Here is a 17,582-nt window from a genome sequence, read left to right on the forward strand (position 1 = left end):
CAGACAAAGGACAGACCAGGAGGGGAGTGGACGGTGCCCCTGTACGGCTTTCTGGAAACATGCTTATGAATATACATTACATAACTGGAATAGGTCCTATGCTACATATGCCATGTAACATATCTCTGTAAAGGTTATGAACTACTGAATCTATTCCTCCTATTTGTAGGCATGTATCAGTTTTGTATTCAAAGTTATTAATATTGGCCATGTACTGGCTTGATTTCTAAATAACCTTAGTAGAGCATTTGGTCAGTTCCTGGAGAAAGGAATTTACCAAGTTAAGTGCCCAATCAAGAAGCACTTAAGGAACAATGTATCTTGGAAGGCTCCAGTCCACGTAAGAAGTCTTCCTGGAGACGTTCAAGATGCCACGTGGGCAATGGCTTCTGCCTATAAAAACTATGAGTCATACATGGACATGTGACTTGTCCAGGTGACTTCAGAACTCCATCTTGGAGCTGGACTTTGCATAGGAGTGAAGAAGGGGGTCTCCACCCACAAGAGAAAGTCTATTTAAGCCTGTGGGAGACCCCTCCATTTTGTCTTCAGCTGGCTAAGGAAATAGCCTCTCCATCCCCAAAGATACCTGAAAGAAACTGAAACAAAGGACAGTAACTACAGGGGGTGTGAGTGATTGCTGGACCAGGACTAGAAGGCGATTAGTCTGTAAAAGGAAGCTTACTGGAACTGGTGAGGTTTTGTCTGTATTCAGTTTTATTAGACATAGACTTGTGGGTTTTATTTTATTTTGCTTGGTAATTCACTTTGTTCTGTCTGTTACTACTTAGAACCACTTAAATCCTACTTTATGTATTTAATAAAATCACTTTTTACTTATTAATTAACCCACAGTATGTATTAATACTTGGGGGGACAAACAGCTGTGCATATCTCTCTATCCATGTTACAGGGGACGAACAATTTATGAGTTTACCCTGTATATGCTTTCTACAGGGTAAAACTGATTTATTTAGGATTTGGACCCCATTGGGAGCTGGGCATCTGAGTGTTAAAGACAGGCACACCTCTGTAAGCTGCTTTCAGTTAAGCCTGCAGCTGTCAGGGGACGTGGTTCAGACCTGGGTCTGGGTTTGCAGCAGGCTAGCGGGTCTGGCTCAAACCAAGCAGGGCACTGAAGTCCTAAGCTGATAGGGCAGGAAAGCAGGAGCAGAAGTAGTCTTGACACATCAGGTGGCAGCTCCCAGGGGGTTTCTGTGATCCAACCTGTCACAGGGAGCTCGGCAGGAAAGGCTTCAAGAGGATGCCCATTGTGCTGTTAACCCCTTTCGGTGCCGGTATTTGGTGGGGACGTGGTGCAGGAGTTCGGTCAGGCACAGGGAACTGCACTGCCATTTGGCAGGCCCAGCAGTAGCAGAGAGTGGGGAAGCGAGGGAGTCACTAGCCAGAGGGACACAGATCAGGTTAGAGAACGTCCTGCAGCCAAGGCATGAGGCAGGGTTGCAGGACCCCCCAAGTGCCAGGGCATGTGGGCTTACGGCAACGCAGCAGATTTGAGGACAGAGTCACAGCTGCAGCTGGGGGCTCAAAGAGGCCCTTTCTGCTGTTCCAGTTGAGGAGCGGTTCTGTGCTGGACTGGTCCCCCAGGGCTGAGTAAAACAGCCAGGGGGCTGCTCTAACTTGCACCAGCTGACAAGAGTCCCAGGGGCCCATTAGAGAAGCCAGGGATTCCTGGGCACGCAGACCACACTTCCTTCTCCTGGCCACACCCCCCCCACCAGCATCCAGGAGGTGGTGGGGTAGGGGACCACTGCAGTGGCTCCATGCACCCCGGTAACCCCTTCGTAGGGGAGATCCGCCAAGAGCTGCATGCACCAATTTTGGGGCAGCTTTGTGGGGTGGTGCGTAAAACACCCTTATCTGCTGTGAGGCCCTGAAAAGGGCAGGGCACAGAATGGCAGCCAGTGGGTTTAATGCACAACATCCTGGATTTTCGGAGTGCTCACTTCATAGTTGCGCTGCCAGCATCTATACACAGTGTTCTGCTTGCTCTGGCGGCCTCCCCTCTCCTCGATGCGCTGCAGGACCAGCAGCAGCCCCGGCTTCAGAAGGGCAATGGTCTCCTAACATGGATAAACTGCTGAGGAACAAAGATCCTGCTCAGGAGACTATCCCAGCAGTAACAGAAATAAAAGGGAAGGAAAAACAAACACCGAGAATGAAAGAGAAACAGAATCGCATCAGAACAGAAAGATCACGCGGATCCTGTCCCGAAGGGGCCAGAAGGTCTAATTATGACACACACACGTGGAAGACCTAATTGCATGCAGGAGGTGGATTCTTGCATGCTGCAGCTGGTGCAAAACTTGTCCAGAAGGGGTTCTCCCTGGCACAGCACACTAGGAATTGAGTTTGCACAAACAGCTGGTCCTAACTCTAGTAAGGATACCAGGGGGCAAAAAAAATCTCTTGGCCAACTCCAACAGCACCACGCACCCTGCCTCTTAGCCACCAGACTTCATTTATGTTTTAAGTGTGTGTGCTGTATTGCTGTGAGGACAGGCTAACTATGCAGGTGCCATTTGGCCACAAGCAACTGCTCTAGTGTGGACTGGGGTTTCGAGCAGTGAATTGAAAGCCAGGACGCCTGGGTTCAATTTCCAGATCAGCCCCTGATTTGCTGTGTGAACTGTAACTTGGGCCATTAATTCTGACTGCCTCCATTTTGAGATGCCCAACACAACACACCTGAAAACCTGATTGCACTCACCGCTTTCATTGACTTCAGCTGGATTTCTGGGAGCTCGGCACCTCTGAAAATCAGCCCCAAGGTTTCTCAGGTCCAGTAAAAACTGAAGCACTTAAAATTAGTTGATACTTAAATTAGGGCTTCGATCTTTGTGTTGCGACCTATAAAATGGGAATAATAATTCCCATGCAATAAGGGATCGTGAGGCTGAATTCATGCTCATAAAGTGCTTTCAGATCCTTAAATTCTTTATTGTTACTAATAATAAACCGACACAGGAAACGTGACATTATTTACCTGTGTAACGTGTTTTCCCTTTGCAGCACTTGGGCCAAAAGAGGAAAGTTATTTTTAAAAATCTAATATCTGTCTAGAATAAACCCACTGGTACTAGCCACAGCTCTGAGCCAGGTCTGAAACATTACAAATGCACAGGTAAAGTTCATCTAAATCACTGCTCATGCTGATGTTCCACTGATGATTGAGCAAGTGGACTCCAAAGCCACTCAGAGGTATCTGAAAAGTGTGAAGCCAAAGAATTTCAGCGGTGAGGGAAGTGCCATTAGTAAGGCTCCTGAATATCCTCATAAAACAACTCTCCGCTGGTCCACTACTGTCAAAGTTTCAGAGTAGCAGCCGTGTTAGTCTGTATTCGCAAAAAGAAAAAGAGGACTTTTGGCACCTTAGAGACTAACCAATTTATCTGAGCATAAGCTGTGAACTACAGCTCACTTCATCGGATGCATTCAGTGGAAAATACAGTGGGGAGATTTATATACACACAGAACATGATAACACCCATTTTTTCATGTTCTCTATGTATATAAATTTCCCCCCTGTATTTTCCACTGTAGGCATCCGATGAAGTGAGCTGTAGCTCACGAAAGCTCATGCTGATGTAAGCAGTGTCAGGATGAGCTCCACCCTGACATCTGGTGGTGAGGTGTGGCAAGTTGTGGAAAAGAACTTCAGGGGCCGATCTCATTTGCATAGGCACACCCACCACGCCTAGAATGAGACCATAGCTGCCCAAATGGTCACTTTGGCTGCTGTGGGATCCCCAGTGTCTCTGTTATTGGGGCAGGAAGAATAAATTGTTATTACCCTGATTATGGGAACTGTGCTTGGAACTGTACGTGGCCTTTTGTTATGATGGAGGGATTCACCATCAACTAAGTAGCACTCGCTAGGCAAGGGTCATGGGTTCCAAAACTGTGTGAATGGAGAGAGGCTGGGGACAAGTAGTAGTACTTGGTGGCATGGGCCCCTTGGTGAGGGCCTTACATGCTGATTGCACTTCCTCCTCTCTCCACTGTGGAATATCAGAGCTAATTTTGATTTCATTAGAAGTCTAGTTATAGGCTGCTGAGCTCACTTTGGGCTGACAGTGCACCAGCACTGGGGCTCCCCTACTATAAGCTGAATTCACCTAAGAGCTGAAATCACTGAGTGTTGTGTTAAGTAGTGGGGGAGCCTGAAGATATATTGTGGAGCAGTTCGACGCGGAGCAGTGTGTGGATGGCAGGAGCTGCTTGTGGGCCGTGGAGCTGAGTTCGTGGGGCAGCTGAGCGAAGGAGTTCGTGGGGCGGCTGGCGGAGCGGAGCGCAGCTGAGCGAAGGAGTTTGTGGGGCGGCTGGCGGAGCGGAGCGCAGCTGAGCGAAGGAGTTCGTGGGGCGGCTGGCGGAGCGGAGCGCAGCTGAGCGAAGGAGTTCGTGGGGCGGCTGGCGGAGCGCCGCTATGGAGCTATGGGGCGGTCAGCTTCAGATCACGTAAGGTGCCTCTTACCCCCGTCCCATTTCCACCCAGGTTGGGAGGTAAAGCTCCGCCGATAAACTTTCGAACTCTGGGGCTGCCCTGACCAGGGACAGAGACTTTTGGGGCATTGGACTTTTGGGACTTTGGGTGATTTGGGGTTGCTGGACTCAAGAACCAAAGGGAAAAGGGCATGCCCCAATTTGCCTGGGGTGGGGTTGTTTTTGCTCATGGGTTGTGTTATGAATCCTGTTGGTGGTGTTTCCCCAACATAATGCCACATTGTTTCTCTCTGTTATTAAAAGACTTTTGCTACACTCAGACTATGTGCTTGCGAGAGGGGAAGTATTGCCTCTTGGAGGCGCCCAGCGGGGGTGGTATATATTTTTCCCAGGTCACTGGGTGGGGGCTCGAGCCGGTTTGCATTGTGTTATTGGAATGGAACCCCTAGATATTGAACCCGGCCCTTGTTGCTGCCAACTCTGACGGGCAGAAGGGTTACATTTTTGGGGGCTCGTCCGGGATCGCCTGGGTCAGTACCCCTCGCAAGCACCTGTTGAGTGATCCACTACATTGGGAAACAATTTATATTTTTTTGTTTGTGCTTATATTTTGAGGAAATTACTGTTTGTATAATGGCTAATATGTCAGGTTTGTTGGGCCCTGGCTCAGCAGCTTCTAGCTCGGAGGCTGCAGCCTCGGCTGATGATTGGACAAAAGCTCTGGGGCAAATATTGGAAAAGGTTGTGCTGCCCCATGCTGAGTCAGACTCTTGTCGTAAGTTAAGATTATTTGCTGGGGAGGAGGAGTTTGAACCCTGGTTAGAGCATACCACTGAAATGCTGCAAGAGTGGGCCGTACCAGATGCAGAAAAGCGAAGATGCCTTATAGAGAGCCTTGGCGGCCCAGCATTAGATGTGATTCGCACCCTGAAGCTCATTGACCCTGGGGTCGGTGTGAAGGACTGCCTAGAGGCCCTTGAACACAACTTTGGGAGCGTAGAGGGCCCTGAAGACAGCTACTGTAAGTTCCTTAATTCCCGACAACAAAAGGGCGAGAAGGCTTCAGCCTACATACAGAGACTGGAGAGACTGCTTCAGAGAGCTGTCATGAGGGGAGCAGTGACTGCTGAGCAGATGGATCAGACCAGACTGGCTCAAATTGTAAGAGGAACTCAGTATCAGAACCCGATTCTACTTCATCTCCGGCTAAGAGAACGACGGGAACATCCCCCAAGTTACTCCCAGCTGATAAAAGAGGTCAGAGAGGAGGAAGAAAGGCAGGCTGCCAGTGAGTTTTGGGAAGCCCAAACATCGGAGCCAGCCAGCACAACACCACTGCAAATGGCCAGTGTACTGATGGTGAGCACCAGAGAGGAACTTGCCCAACAAATGCAGGTCCTGACGGAACGGATAGCTGAGCTGCAAAGTACCGTTGACCGAGTTAAGACTTCTAGGAATAAGAAGCCTCAAACTGTGGCGATTGAGAAGCCCGCACTTAGAGCCACCATCCCCCCCAGGCGAAGGGGGAAAGGTCAATTCTTCTGCTACCGATGTGGTCAGGATGGACACAGTGCTGCCAAGTGCCGTAATGAAGAAAACCCCTCCTTAGTGTATGGAAAGCTGAGGATCAGTTGGGAGAGATCCGGTAGCTGCCAGAGGGTCTGGGGACGGGGACCCCCCAGGTCTGCAGGATTTGAAGATTCCCCCAGAAAAGACTGTCCAGCTGGGATCCCTGCAGGACTGATAGGGCCTCGAGCAGAGGTCATGGTGAGGATCGAAGGGGTGGAGTGTAAAGCAGTGCTTGACACTGGATCTCAAGTGACTATTATATTTCAGTCATTCTACCAACAGATGCTTAGGCACCTGCCTATACAGCCACTGACTGGCCTTGGCCTATGTGGCCTCAGCATGGATGAATACCCCTATAAAGGGTATGTCATAGTGCACCTGGAATTCCCAGAGGAGGTTGCTGGGGTAAGAGAAGAGGTAGACACAGCTGCCTTAATATGCCCTGACCCTAAAGGGACTTCCGATGTGTCTGTGCTGATAGGGACCAACTCCAGTCTCTTCAAGGTACTCGCGGATTACTGCAGAAGGCGGGCTGGGGACCAGTACCTGAATACCCTGATGATCCATACGCTTTGTGCTGAAGCCTATAGGAAAATTGAGAGCGCTAAAAGGGACACATCTGAGCTACCGCTTGGGGCACTGAAGTACGCGGGCACAACCCCCTTAGTAGTGCCTGCAAGGACGGAGCAAGAAGTGCTTGTCATGAGTACCTGTCTGAAAGGCAGTAAAGGGACGTTAGCAATGATAGAGCAGCCGATGGGAGGAGAGCTCCCTGAAGGAGTGCTGGTCCCCAGTGGAGTCATAACCCTACCTGCTGAAGCCCAGGAAAGGGTGACTATACTGATTGCTAATGAAACGAGTCGTGATATTTTTGTGAAGCAAGGACAAAAGATAGCAGACCTCTTTGAGCCTGAGTCGATTGTAAAACCCCAGTATGAAACTCCAGTTTCGGCAATAGACCCAGCAAAGTTTGACTTTGGAGATTCACCAGTGTCCGAGGACTGGAAAGATCGCCTGAGGAAGAAACTTTGTGAAAGATCCAAGGTGTTCTCACTGCATGAGTGGGATGTGGGATGTGCAAAAGGAGTAGAGCACAATATCAGACTACATGACTCTCGACCTTTCAGGGAGAGATCTAGGAAGATTGCTCTCTCTGAGATGGAAGATGTGCGACATCATCTTCAGGAGCTGGCTGCGAATGGCATCATTACAGAGTCCCGCAGCCCATACGCCTCACCCATTGTGGTAGTCCGCAAAAAGAATGGGAAAATCCGGATGTGTATTGACTACCGCACCCTAAACAGCCGTACTGTGGTCGACCAGTACACTATGCCTCGAGTGCAAGACGCCTTAGACTGTTTGCTGGGAAGCCAGTGGTTCTCTGTGTTGGATCTTCGAAGTGGATACTACCAGATCCCTCTGGGAGAAGAAGATAAGGAGAAGACAGCCTTCATCTGCCCATTAGGGTTTTATCAGTTCGAACGCATGCCCCAAGGGATTTCTGGAGCACCTGCCACCTTTCAACGTCTCATGGAGAAAGTTGTGGGAGACATGAATTTACTGCAAGTGTTAGTTTATTTGGATGACCTGATTGTGTTTGGAAGAACCTTAGAGGAGCATGAAGAAAGACTTCTTAAAGTGCTTGATAGGTTGGAGGATTATGGTCTGAAGCTTTCAATTGACAAATGCCAGTTCTGCAGAACCTCAGTGAAGTATGTGGGTCACATTGTGTCCCAAGAAGGTGTGAGTACCGATCCTGATAAAATAGAAGCACTCACTACATGGCCACGTCCAAGTAACTACAGAGAACTCAAGACCTTCCTTGGATTTAGTGGCTACTACCGCAGATTTGTGAAAAACTATGCTACGATTGTAAAGCCTCTGAATGATCTTACCAGGGGACATCAGTCCAGCAAGAACAAATCTAAGTCCAAGAATAAGGGGAGGTCCCCAAAGCCTCCTGTGCAGAGACACTATGGCCCCTTTGCACCATTTGGGCCACGGTGGGATGAGAGATGTGAAAGGGCTTTTCGAGAAATCATTACTTGCCTAACTCATGCTCCAGTCCTAGTTTTTGCTGACCCAAGCAAACCATTTATCCTGCATACTGATGCCAGTTTGGAGGGTCTGGGAGCAGTCCTGTACCAGGAAGTGGAAGGCAAATGTAAACCTGTAGCCTTTGCCAGCCGAGGATTGTCTGATAGTGAAACTCGCTATCCCACCCACAAGCTGGAGTTTTTGGCCTTGAAATGGGCCATCACTGAGAAATTTCGAGACTACTTGTATGGTGCTCAGTTCCAGGTGTGGACAGACAACAATCCACTGACTTATGTGTTAACAAGTGCTAAGCTGGATGCTACAGGGCAGAGATGGGTGGCCGCCTTGGCTAGCTATGAGTTCAGCATTCAGTACCGATCAGGGAGAAGCAATGTAGATGCAGATGCATTGTCCAGGCGTCCGCAGGCTCCAGAAGTTGCTGTGATACCCACAGATGGAGTGAGAGCTATTTGCAGTGTGAGTCGCCGAGAGCCAGAGGCCCGTGAAGGCTTTCAGGGATGTGTTGCAGAAGCTTTGGGCCTGCCCCCTGAATGCATGCCTTCTGCTTCGGTGAACTATATTGCATTAGACCAATCTCCTTTGCCCATGCTCAATGCGGCTGACTGGCAAGAAGCCCAGCGGCAAGATATTGACATTCGTGATACACTACTTGCCAAAAGGGAGGGGCGAAGCCCAGCTGCGGTTGTCCCACCTAACCCGGAGGGTAAACTACTATTGAGAGAATGGACCAAACTAAAACTGATTCAGGGAGTGCTACACCGAATGACCACTGACCCTTTACAAAAACAACGAGCACAACTAGTACTGCCAAAAAAGTACAGAGCCCTGGCCATGAGGGCCCTGCATGATGACTTTGGGCATTTAGGGATGGAGAGGACCCTGGAACTTATTCGTAGTAGGTTCTATTGGCCCCGAATGGCTGAAGATGTTCGCAGGAAATGTGAGACTTGCGCTCGATGTGTTCAAAGGAAAACTCTGCCCACGAGGGCTGCATATCTCAAGAACATCACCAGCAACAAACCTTTGGAGTTGGTATGCATTGATTTCTTGTCTGTGGAGGTAGACAAGAGGAATGTTGGAAACATTCTAGTAGTGACTGACCATTTTACACGGTATGCACAAGCATATCCCACACGTGATCAGAGGGCCACCACCATTGCTCGAGTATTGTGGGACAAATATTTCTCAGTCTATGGATTCCCGGCTCGGATACACTCTGATCAGGGGCGGGATTTTGAGAGTCACCTTCTGAAGGAGGTGCTGAAGATAGCAGGAATTAAAAAGTCTAGGACAACGCCTTATCACCCCCAAGGTGATCCTCAGCCCGAGAGGTTCAATCGAACCCTATTAGATATGTTGGGAACTTTGCGACCAGAGCAGAAGGCAACCTGGAGCCAGCATGTCGCATTTCTGGTGCATGCCTACAATGCCACAAAGAACGATGCTACGGGAGTCACCCCATATCTCTTGATGTTTGGGCGAGAACCAAGATTACCCATAGACTTGTGCTTTGGTGTATCAGAGGATGGAGATAGCTATGAAACTCATCAGCAGTATGTATCCCGACTAAGAGAAAAGCTGCGGGATGCTTATCGCTTAGCTACCGCTGCGGCTCGGAAGAACGCAGACCGCAACAAACATCGATATGATGCTAGAGTGCGTTCGCAGGAGCTCCAGCCGGGGGACAGAGTCCTGCTGCGAAATTTGGGTATTGCTGGCAAACACAAGATAGCTGACAGATGGAAGGCAATACCTTACCTGGTGATGGAAAAGCTGGGAGATCTGCCAGTCTACAAGATCAAACCTGAAGACGGTCCAGGGCAAATAAAGACGGTGCATAGAAACCTTTTGCTCCCTGTGGGGGAATTGGTAAGCACCCCTTGTGAGATGGGCCACGGCAGGGCCGCCGGGCAGAACAGAGGTGCTAGACCAAAGCCGCCATCCAACACAGACAGTGGGCCCCCTGCAGCTAACTTACCCCTATTCTGCACATCTGAGAGTGAGTCTGAGGAGGAAGACACAACCCTGGTGTATCCTGGGATGGAGACAAGATTTCAGTCTCGATCAGCTGAACCAAACGAGAGTTTTCCCTCTTCCGCCCTAAACCCAATGGCGGAACTATTTAGGCCCATTTCTGATACCCCGGTGCTGCTGATGAGACCCCCCTGTGATGACACACACAGGTTATTGGACAATGGGGACAGACAGGTAGAGGATGTCCTGGGCACCTTGGACCCTCCAGCGTTAGAACTAGGAGTGCAGGGGCCTACGCCAGTAGCCGAGGGACCCTCCAGGGAAGCCTCTCCATCCGTCACTCAAGAGGATGTTCCCCCTACCTCGGCAACAGAGATTCTCAATAGACGAGACAGGGTGATAAGACCAGTGAAACGGTTAACTTATGATGCACCTGGGGTGACTAGTGAGGAGCCAATACATATAGCACACAGGCTTGTGGAAGCTAAAGTGGGCTTCCTGAGGCCCTTTGGAGGAAACCAATGAGTTGGTATAAAGGGAGTGTGATTTGTCGGGACGACAAAGTCTCGGCTGGGGGGAGGATGTAAGCAGTGTCAGGATGAGCTCCACCCTGACATCTGGTGGTGAGGTGTGGCAAGTTGTGGAAAAGAACTTCAGGGGCCGATCTCATTTGCATAGGCACACCCACCACGCCTAGAATGAGACCATAGCTGCCCAAATGGTCACTTTGGCTGCTGTGGGATCCCCAGTGTCTCTGTTATTGGGGCAGGAAGAATAAATTGTTATTACCCTGATTATGGGAACTGTGCTTGGAACTGTACGTGGCCTTTTGTTATGATGGAGGGATTCACCATCAACTAAGTAGCACTCGCTAGGCAAGGGTCATGGGTTCCAAAACTGTGTGAATGGAGAGAGGCTGGGGACAAGTAGTAGTACTTGGTGGCATGGGCCCCTTGGTGAGGGCCTTACATGCTGATTGCACTTCCTCCTCTCTCCACTGTGGAATATCAGAGCTAATTTTGATTTCATTAGAAGTCTAGTTATAGGCTGCTGAGCTCACTTTGGGCTGACAGTGCACCAGCACTGGGGCTCCCCTACTATAAGCTGAATTCACCTAAGAGCTGAAATCACTGAGTGTTGTGTTAAGTAGTGGGGGAGCCTGAAGATATATTGTGGAGCAGTTTGCGGGACGGCTGGTGAAGCAGTTCGACGCGGAGCAGTGTGTGGATGGCAGGAGCTGCTTGTGGGCCGTGGAGCTGAGTTCGTGGGGCAGCTGAGCGAAGGAGTTCGTGGGGCGGCTGGCGGAGCGGAGCGCAGCTGAGCGAAGGAGTTTGTGGGGCGGCTGGCGGAGCGGAGCGCAGCTGAGCGAAGGAGTTTGTGGGGCGGCTGGCGGAGCGGAGCGCAGCTGAGCGAAGGAGTTCGTGGGGCGGCTGGCGGAGCGCCGCTATGGAGCTATGGGGCGGTCAGCTTCAGATCACGTAAGGTGCCTCTTACCCCCGTCCCATTTCCACCCAGGTTGGGAGGTAAAGCTCCGCCGATAAACTTTCGAACTCTGGGGCTGCCCTGACCAGGGACAGAGACTTTTGGGGCATTGGACTTTTGGGACTTTGGGTGATTTGGGGTTGCTGGACTCAAGAACCAAAGGGAAAAGGGCATGCCCCAATTTGCCTGGGGTGGGGTTGTTTTTGCTCATGGGTTGTGTTATGAATCCTGTTGGTGGTGTTTCCCCAACATAATGCCACATTGTTTCTCTCTGTTATTAAAAGACTTTTGCTACACTCAGACTATGTGCTTGCGAGAGGGGAAGTATTGCCTCTTGGAGGCGCCCAGCGGGGGTGGTATATATTTTTCCCAGGTCACTGGGTGGGGGCTCGAGCCGGTTTGCATTGTGTTATTGGAATGGAACCCCTAGATATTGAACCCGGCCCTTGTTGCTGCCAACTCTGACGGGCAGAAGGGTTACACTCAAATAAATTGGTTAGTCTCTCAGGTGCCACAAGTCCTCCTTTTCTTTTTACTGTCAACGTGGAACTGCAATCTAAGCTAGTGTACACTAGGGGGCACTGGTGTAAGATCACACAGAAACCTTGCACATTAAAGGAGAAAAAAATACAGACAGATAATCCAAATCCTAGCACACCCTTTTGTAGCTAGCCACTTCCTGGCTGACCCGCCTCACAGTAACACCTGCTGGGCTACCACTGTCCATTCACAGGCCAGGGGAAATCAATCAATAGCAAGGAAGGACACACTCCACCTGACCCATGCAGCAAGCCCACTCTACCTGCAGCATTCATTCAGGGCACAGCGGGTACTTTTTTACCTGCCTCTACCTGGAGCATTCAGGAACCGTCAACGGCGTGGGATATGAGAGAGGCCCTATTGTATTTAAGGGGCAACCCAACAGAGCACTGTTATTAAACGCGGCTGTGAGGAAGACTGCAGCATGAGGCAAATTGCAGCCATATTTTAAAAGGAGGAAACCCAATATTTGGAAAAAAGTAATATAAAATAACTAATAGTCATGGCAACCCTAAAGTGACTTCGAGCTCCTGAAGTGTCATTATTCAGAGCAGACTGTTTTAATGCCGGTAGCACTGAGTTATTGCTGAAATAGACCCAGCTTGTCCTTTTAACATATTCATTCATTTTTATGATTTGATTCATATCAATTTCTCTCTGCTGGTTACAAAATCAGATTTGCATACAGAGACTTGTGAGCAGGCAGCTTCCTCACAACTCCACACGCAGGGCACACAAAATCCAGCTCAACCTTCTCCCCATACTGGGCTGCTCCCAGGGCTTCTCCGCAGGGACTGCTCAGCGCACACAAACCAGATCCTTCCTAGAGACCATTCCTACTTTCCTTACTTCTGGGTGGGTTAATGAGCCGCCCGTGTCAATGGCTTTGTCTACACTAGAGAAATTTTCTGTCCCAAGCTCCTGGAACCTACGTAAAACCTTCCTTATGCACATGCAAAAGTGCTCCAGCCAGTTTATGGCTGTTCTAAGAACTGGGTGGAGTAGGCTAGGCTCGCAGCGGGTCCAAGAATCCATGCAGTATGAACAGCTTTAGCTCCACTGTGGGTAGGTCACTCCCCAAAGCCTCCCAGAATCCTTTGCTCCTGCGGGTTCTGGGCTCTAAAAGGGAAAAGGAAGCAAAGATGGTGCCTCTCTTTCTCCGGAGAGGCCAAGTAGCAGACACTTTTCACCCGCTTTCCTGACACGGGGGTTAGGGGGCTCTAGCTCTGCTCCCCTTGGAGCACAACCCTGCACTGGGGTTTGGATCCTCCCTGTCCCCTCACCCGTGTGCCAGCTCGGGCAAAAGGAGCTCTTTAACCCTTTCTGACCAGGGTGGCGACCTGCCCCACCACAGTACTTGCACGGTGCCCATCCCCCTGGCATCGGAGCCATTCGCGTGTTTAACGTGCCTGTGGGAGGGAGGGAATTCCGGCTTCCCCATTTCAGAGCTGGGCCTGAACTCACAGGACTGTAACTTGCATCCGCTGAGTCTCAGGGAAGCGCGCTGACCGCGAGCCCTCAGCCCACGTGCTCCTGAGTAGAGCTGGTTTAACAATGTTTAAACAACGATGCTCCACGGTGAAACCACGGGAACGGACGCAGCTATGGAAACAATGGCTTGTGCCCATGGCTGGGTCTGTCGCAGAGCTAGTGCCTGAGAGATTGCTTTCCCAGGTCGGGGGCGGGGAGGGGCTATCGGCAGGAGGGAGTGTGGGGAATCTTGTCCTAACTGTCCAAGCTGTTCCTGCTCCATGCATCAATAACTGAAGGACTTCATTTGTCAGGACTGTCAATCCAGCACCTACTGCTCCAGGCACTGTAGGTATGCCTAGGAGCATTTGGGCCCCAAGTATTGTACAGAAGAGGGAAGGAAAACTTTCACCACCAATGTCACAATTTGGTTTTCCAGGTTCTTCTGAAACAAAGGGCTGTTTCCAGCCGTTTCTACAGCGAAATACAAAGCGCAGAACAAGAGGGCTTATCAGAAAGAAGATACACGCCGACACTAGCAAGCCGCACATAGCGTGGCTACAACATTTCAAAAACTAATACATGAAAAACATGAAACGCTTTTGCCCCACCCAGATACCAACAGTAACTGCCAAGAAGAGAATAGCAAAGGAGGTACGTAGAACCTGGGCTGTGCATGTTGAGTCCCTCTCTAATAACTGAGCTACACAGAGGATAAGAGATTGCCACTGGTACAAGTTAACAGGGTTATTCCTTGAGCTCGAGTGACAGGGATCTCTATTGAAGGTCCTGGGTTCTAGCCCTGCTCATAGCTTGTGGAGGACAGAGGACGGTCATAACATGTGGAATAGCAAAGGTCAACTCCTCTACTGAGGAAAACCCCTCTATTTTTCCAGGGAGAACCAGAAGGAACACTTTATTAATGCTAAAGCCTGGTTAGAGGGGACTGGTGCTTCTGCCTCTAAATCCTAGGACAACTGGAAGTGAGAAGTGGGTTTTTTGGGGATGTTAATTTATGAAAGGATGCACACTCTCCTCCAGCACATTTGACCATCCCCATGCTGAGGTATGCATCAGTATGTCATAGAATCATAGAATATCAGGGTTGGAAGGGACCTCAGGAGGTCAGCTAGTCCAACCCCCTGCTCAAAGCAGGACCAATCCCCAACCTAATCATCCCAGCCAGGGCTTTGTCAAGCCTGACCTTAAAAATATCTAAGGAAGGAGATTCTACCACACCTCTAGGTATCCCATTCCAGTGTTTCAACACCCTCCTAGTGAAAAAGTTTTTCCTAATATCCAACCTAAACCTCCCCCACTGCAACTTGAGACCATTACTCCTTGTTCTGTCATCAGCTAGCACTGAGAACAGTCTAGAGCCATCCTCTTTGGAACCCCCTTTCAGGTAGTTGAAAGCAGCTATCAAATCCCCCCTCATTCTTCTCTTCCACAGACTAAACAATCCCAGTTCCCTCAGCCTCTCCCCATAACTCATGTGTTCCAGTCCCCTAATCATTTTTGTTGCCCTCCGCTGGACGTTTTCCAATTTTTCCACATCCTTCTTGTAGTGTGGGGCCCCAAACTGGACACAGTACTCCAGATGAGGCCTCACCAATGTCGAATAGAGGGGAACGATCAAGTCCCTCGATCTGCTGGCAATGCCCCTACTTATACATCCCAAAATGCCATTGGCCTTCTTGGCAACAAGGGCACACTGCTGACTCATATCCAGCTTCTCGTCCACTGTCACCCCTAGGTCCTTTTCTGCAGAACTGCTGCCGAGCCACTTGGTCCCTAGTCTGTAGCGGTGCATGGGATTCTTCCGTCCTAAGTGCAGGACTCTGCACTTGTCCTTGTTGAACCTCATCAGATTTCTTTTGGCCCAATCCTCTAATTTGTCTAGGGCCCTCTGTATCCTATCCCTACCCTCCAGCGTATCTACCACTCCTCCCAGTTTAGTGTCATCTGCAAACTTGCTGAGGGTGCAATCCACACCATCCTCCAGATCATTTATGAAGATATTGAACAAAACCGGCCCGAGGACTGACCCTTGGGGCACTCCACTTGATACCGGCTGCCAACTAGACATGGAGCCATTGATCACTACCCGTTGAGCCCGACACTCTAGCCAGCTTTCTATCCACTTTATAGTCCATTCATCCAGCCCACACTTCTTTAATTTGTCAGTCTCATCCCCTCTGCATGTTATTCTAGGTATTTGATAGCAACAGCATATGAAACTGTTCAAAATCAGCTTCCCATCGGCATCAGAAAGCTGTTAGGACCCAGCGCTAAAACAAACCCAACCACGGAAAACACACATAAGGTGTTACGTATTTGCTGAGGGATTTTATCCTTCTAAGAATTTAGTTTTAAAACATTCTTCCAAAGAATCTCTGCTTTCACTGAAATCATCTGTATTGTTTGGTTTCAGAGTAATAGCCGTGTTAGTCTGTATTCGCAAAAAGAAAAGCTTATGCTCAAATAAATTGGTTAGTCTCTAAGGTGCCACAAGTACTCCTTTTCATCTGTATTGTTTGCCATTGAAAAAATCCTTCCCTACACCCTTTTGGCTTCATTGGCACGTCAAAGCCCAGGGGGAACCACAGAAATGCATGGACAATCCTGGGCATTGGTCCTGCAAAGATGTACACCGGTGCTTTCCTTCACACAGTGAGTGGCCCCATGAAGTCACTGGGTGTGAAGTCAGCCACATGCAGATGTCTTTGCTAAGAAAGCAAACAGGGGAAACAGGGCTTTAACACGGGATGGAGAAGGGTCAGGGTGGGAATTCCATTCCTTCCCCTCTCCACAGCTCTGGTTTCAGACTTGTCTCTTACAATGTCATAGTCCCAGCAGCTCTCCAGTCCTCCAAGGAGTCCTCTGGAAAAAACAGGGAAGCTGAGACTAGATTCTCAGCTCCAACTCCAGAGAACAAAGTAGATGGAAAGGATTCTCCCTAACACAAGAGATCCCTGGCTGTCCTAGAGGAGATTCTGCTGGCTCTCTGGCATCCGCCTCCCGCCCTTTGTGTCAGGGTGTATCAGGGTTGTGCCAGGACTGGGCAGGGTGGGGGCAGAGCACATGGCACTCTACCTGATCCCCAGCTAGCAGAGTCTCATTTAAAGCCATTCCTAGGACCCTGTAACTTACACCAGGGACTGTTTCAGGATCAGCAGAAGGCAGGGTTAGAACCCCCTTTCTCCTTGCATTCTCCAGCACAAATTCGGGGCAGCTGAGAATCAGGCTCAATAGCTCTAAATTAAAAATAAGGAAGAAGAAAACAAGAACCTTCCCCACTCACTTATACGTCATCAAAAGGGCCCATTGTATTGTTTGCAGTGGGAGAGTGTCAGGACTGGAGGATTTCAACTACAACAGCAAGTTAAATGCATAAAGGGTATTTATTCTTTTATCCATTTTATTCCCTTTGCTGTATTTCTTTTAATAGTCGCAGTTCTAATTGGGAGGGGTAGGAGATACAATGATTCAAGCCACAGAGCATAGATTCCCACCAGGGTTTCATTATTTTCGCAGTTACTCTGATCAATGGCTGGCTTCTCAGACCGCTCAGTTTTTCGGTGGAGGATGAACCATGGATTCACGTCTCTTACCTGTTTCTCTTCGCTTTTGAGATCCCTGTTTAGATGTTCCTGGGCATGGGCTGACAGCTCTTCCATTACCTACAATAAAGCACAATGCGCGCTGACTCAGTCTTGGGGTGCGTGCAGGATTCCCCAGGGAATTCTACATGGAAAGCTCTTGCATTCGTTCCGTGTGTCAGCTCCATGGCCAGCCAAATGACGAAAGCTCTTGGTGGGAACAGCATCAAAGGGGATCGCTGACGGTCGTGCTGGAGCCTGAGCAAGGTTCAGCGCTCTGAGGCTTGTTCTCCTCTTCCCACTAGCATCAGCCGGGCTTGCAGGGAACAAACTCCACCAAGAGGTCTGGGAAGTTCCTTTGTTCCCTGTCAGGGGCGAATGAAAGACCCCAACCCCAAGCCCGTTGGAGATTGAGGTCTAAAT

General features: G+C 49.7%; 1 protein-coding gene across 8 annotated transcripts in view; it reads right to left on the minus strand.

The window, feature by feature from the left end:
- The window catches only part of TNRC6A (trinucleotide repeat containing adaptor 6A), a 178,794-nt gene extending 161,528 nt beyond the window's left edge, over positions 1-17,266 (minus strand). For 5 of the 8 annotated variants that reach the window (XM_084642245.1, XM_084642244.1, XM_084642243.1 and 2 more), the window contains exon 1: positions 17,172-17,240. In XM_084642245.1, the coding sequence (XP_084498371.1) occupies positions 17,172-17,237 (66 nt within the window). In that variant the 5' untranslated portion in view covers positions 17,238-17,240. Of the gene's footprint in view, positions 1-17,171 lie in introns of all 8 variants that reach the window. The other 3 variants (XM_084642247.1, XM_084642246.1, XM_084642248.1) reach the window with 1 other exon arrangement.
- Between the last annotated feature and the right edge of the window lie 316 nt (positions 17,267-17,582).

The sequence above is a fragment of the Lepidochelys olivacea genome (genome assembly GCF_965140295.1).
Source record: "Lepidochelys olivacea isolate rLepOli2 genome assembly, chromosome: 10".
Classification (NCBI taxonomy): Eukaryota; Metazoa; Chordata; order Testudines; family Cheloniidae; genus Lepidochelys; species Lepidochelys olivacea.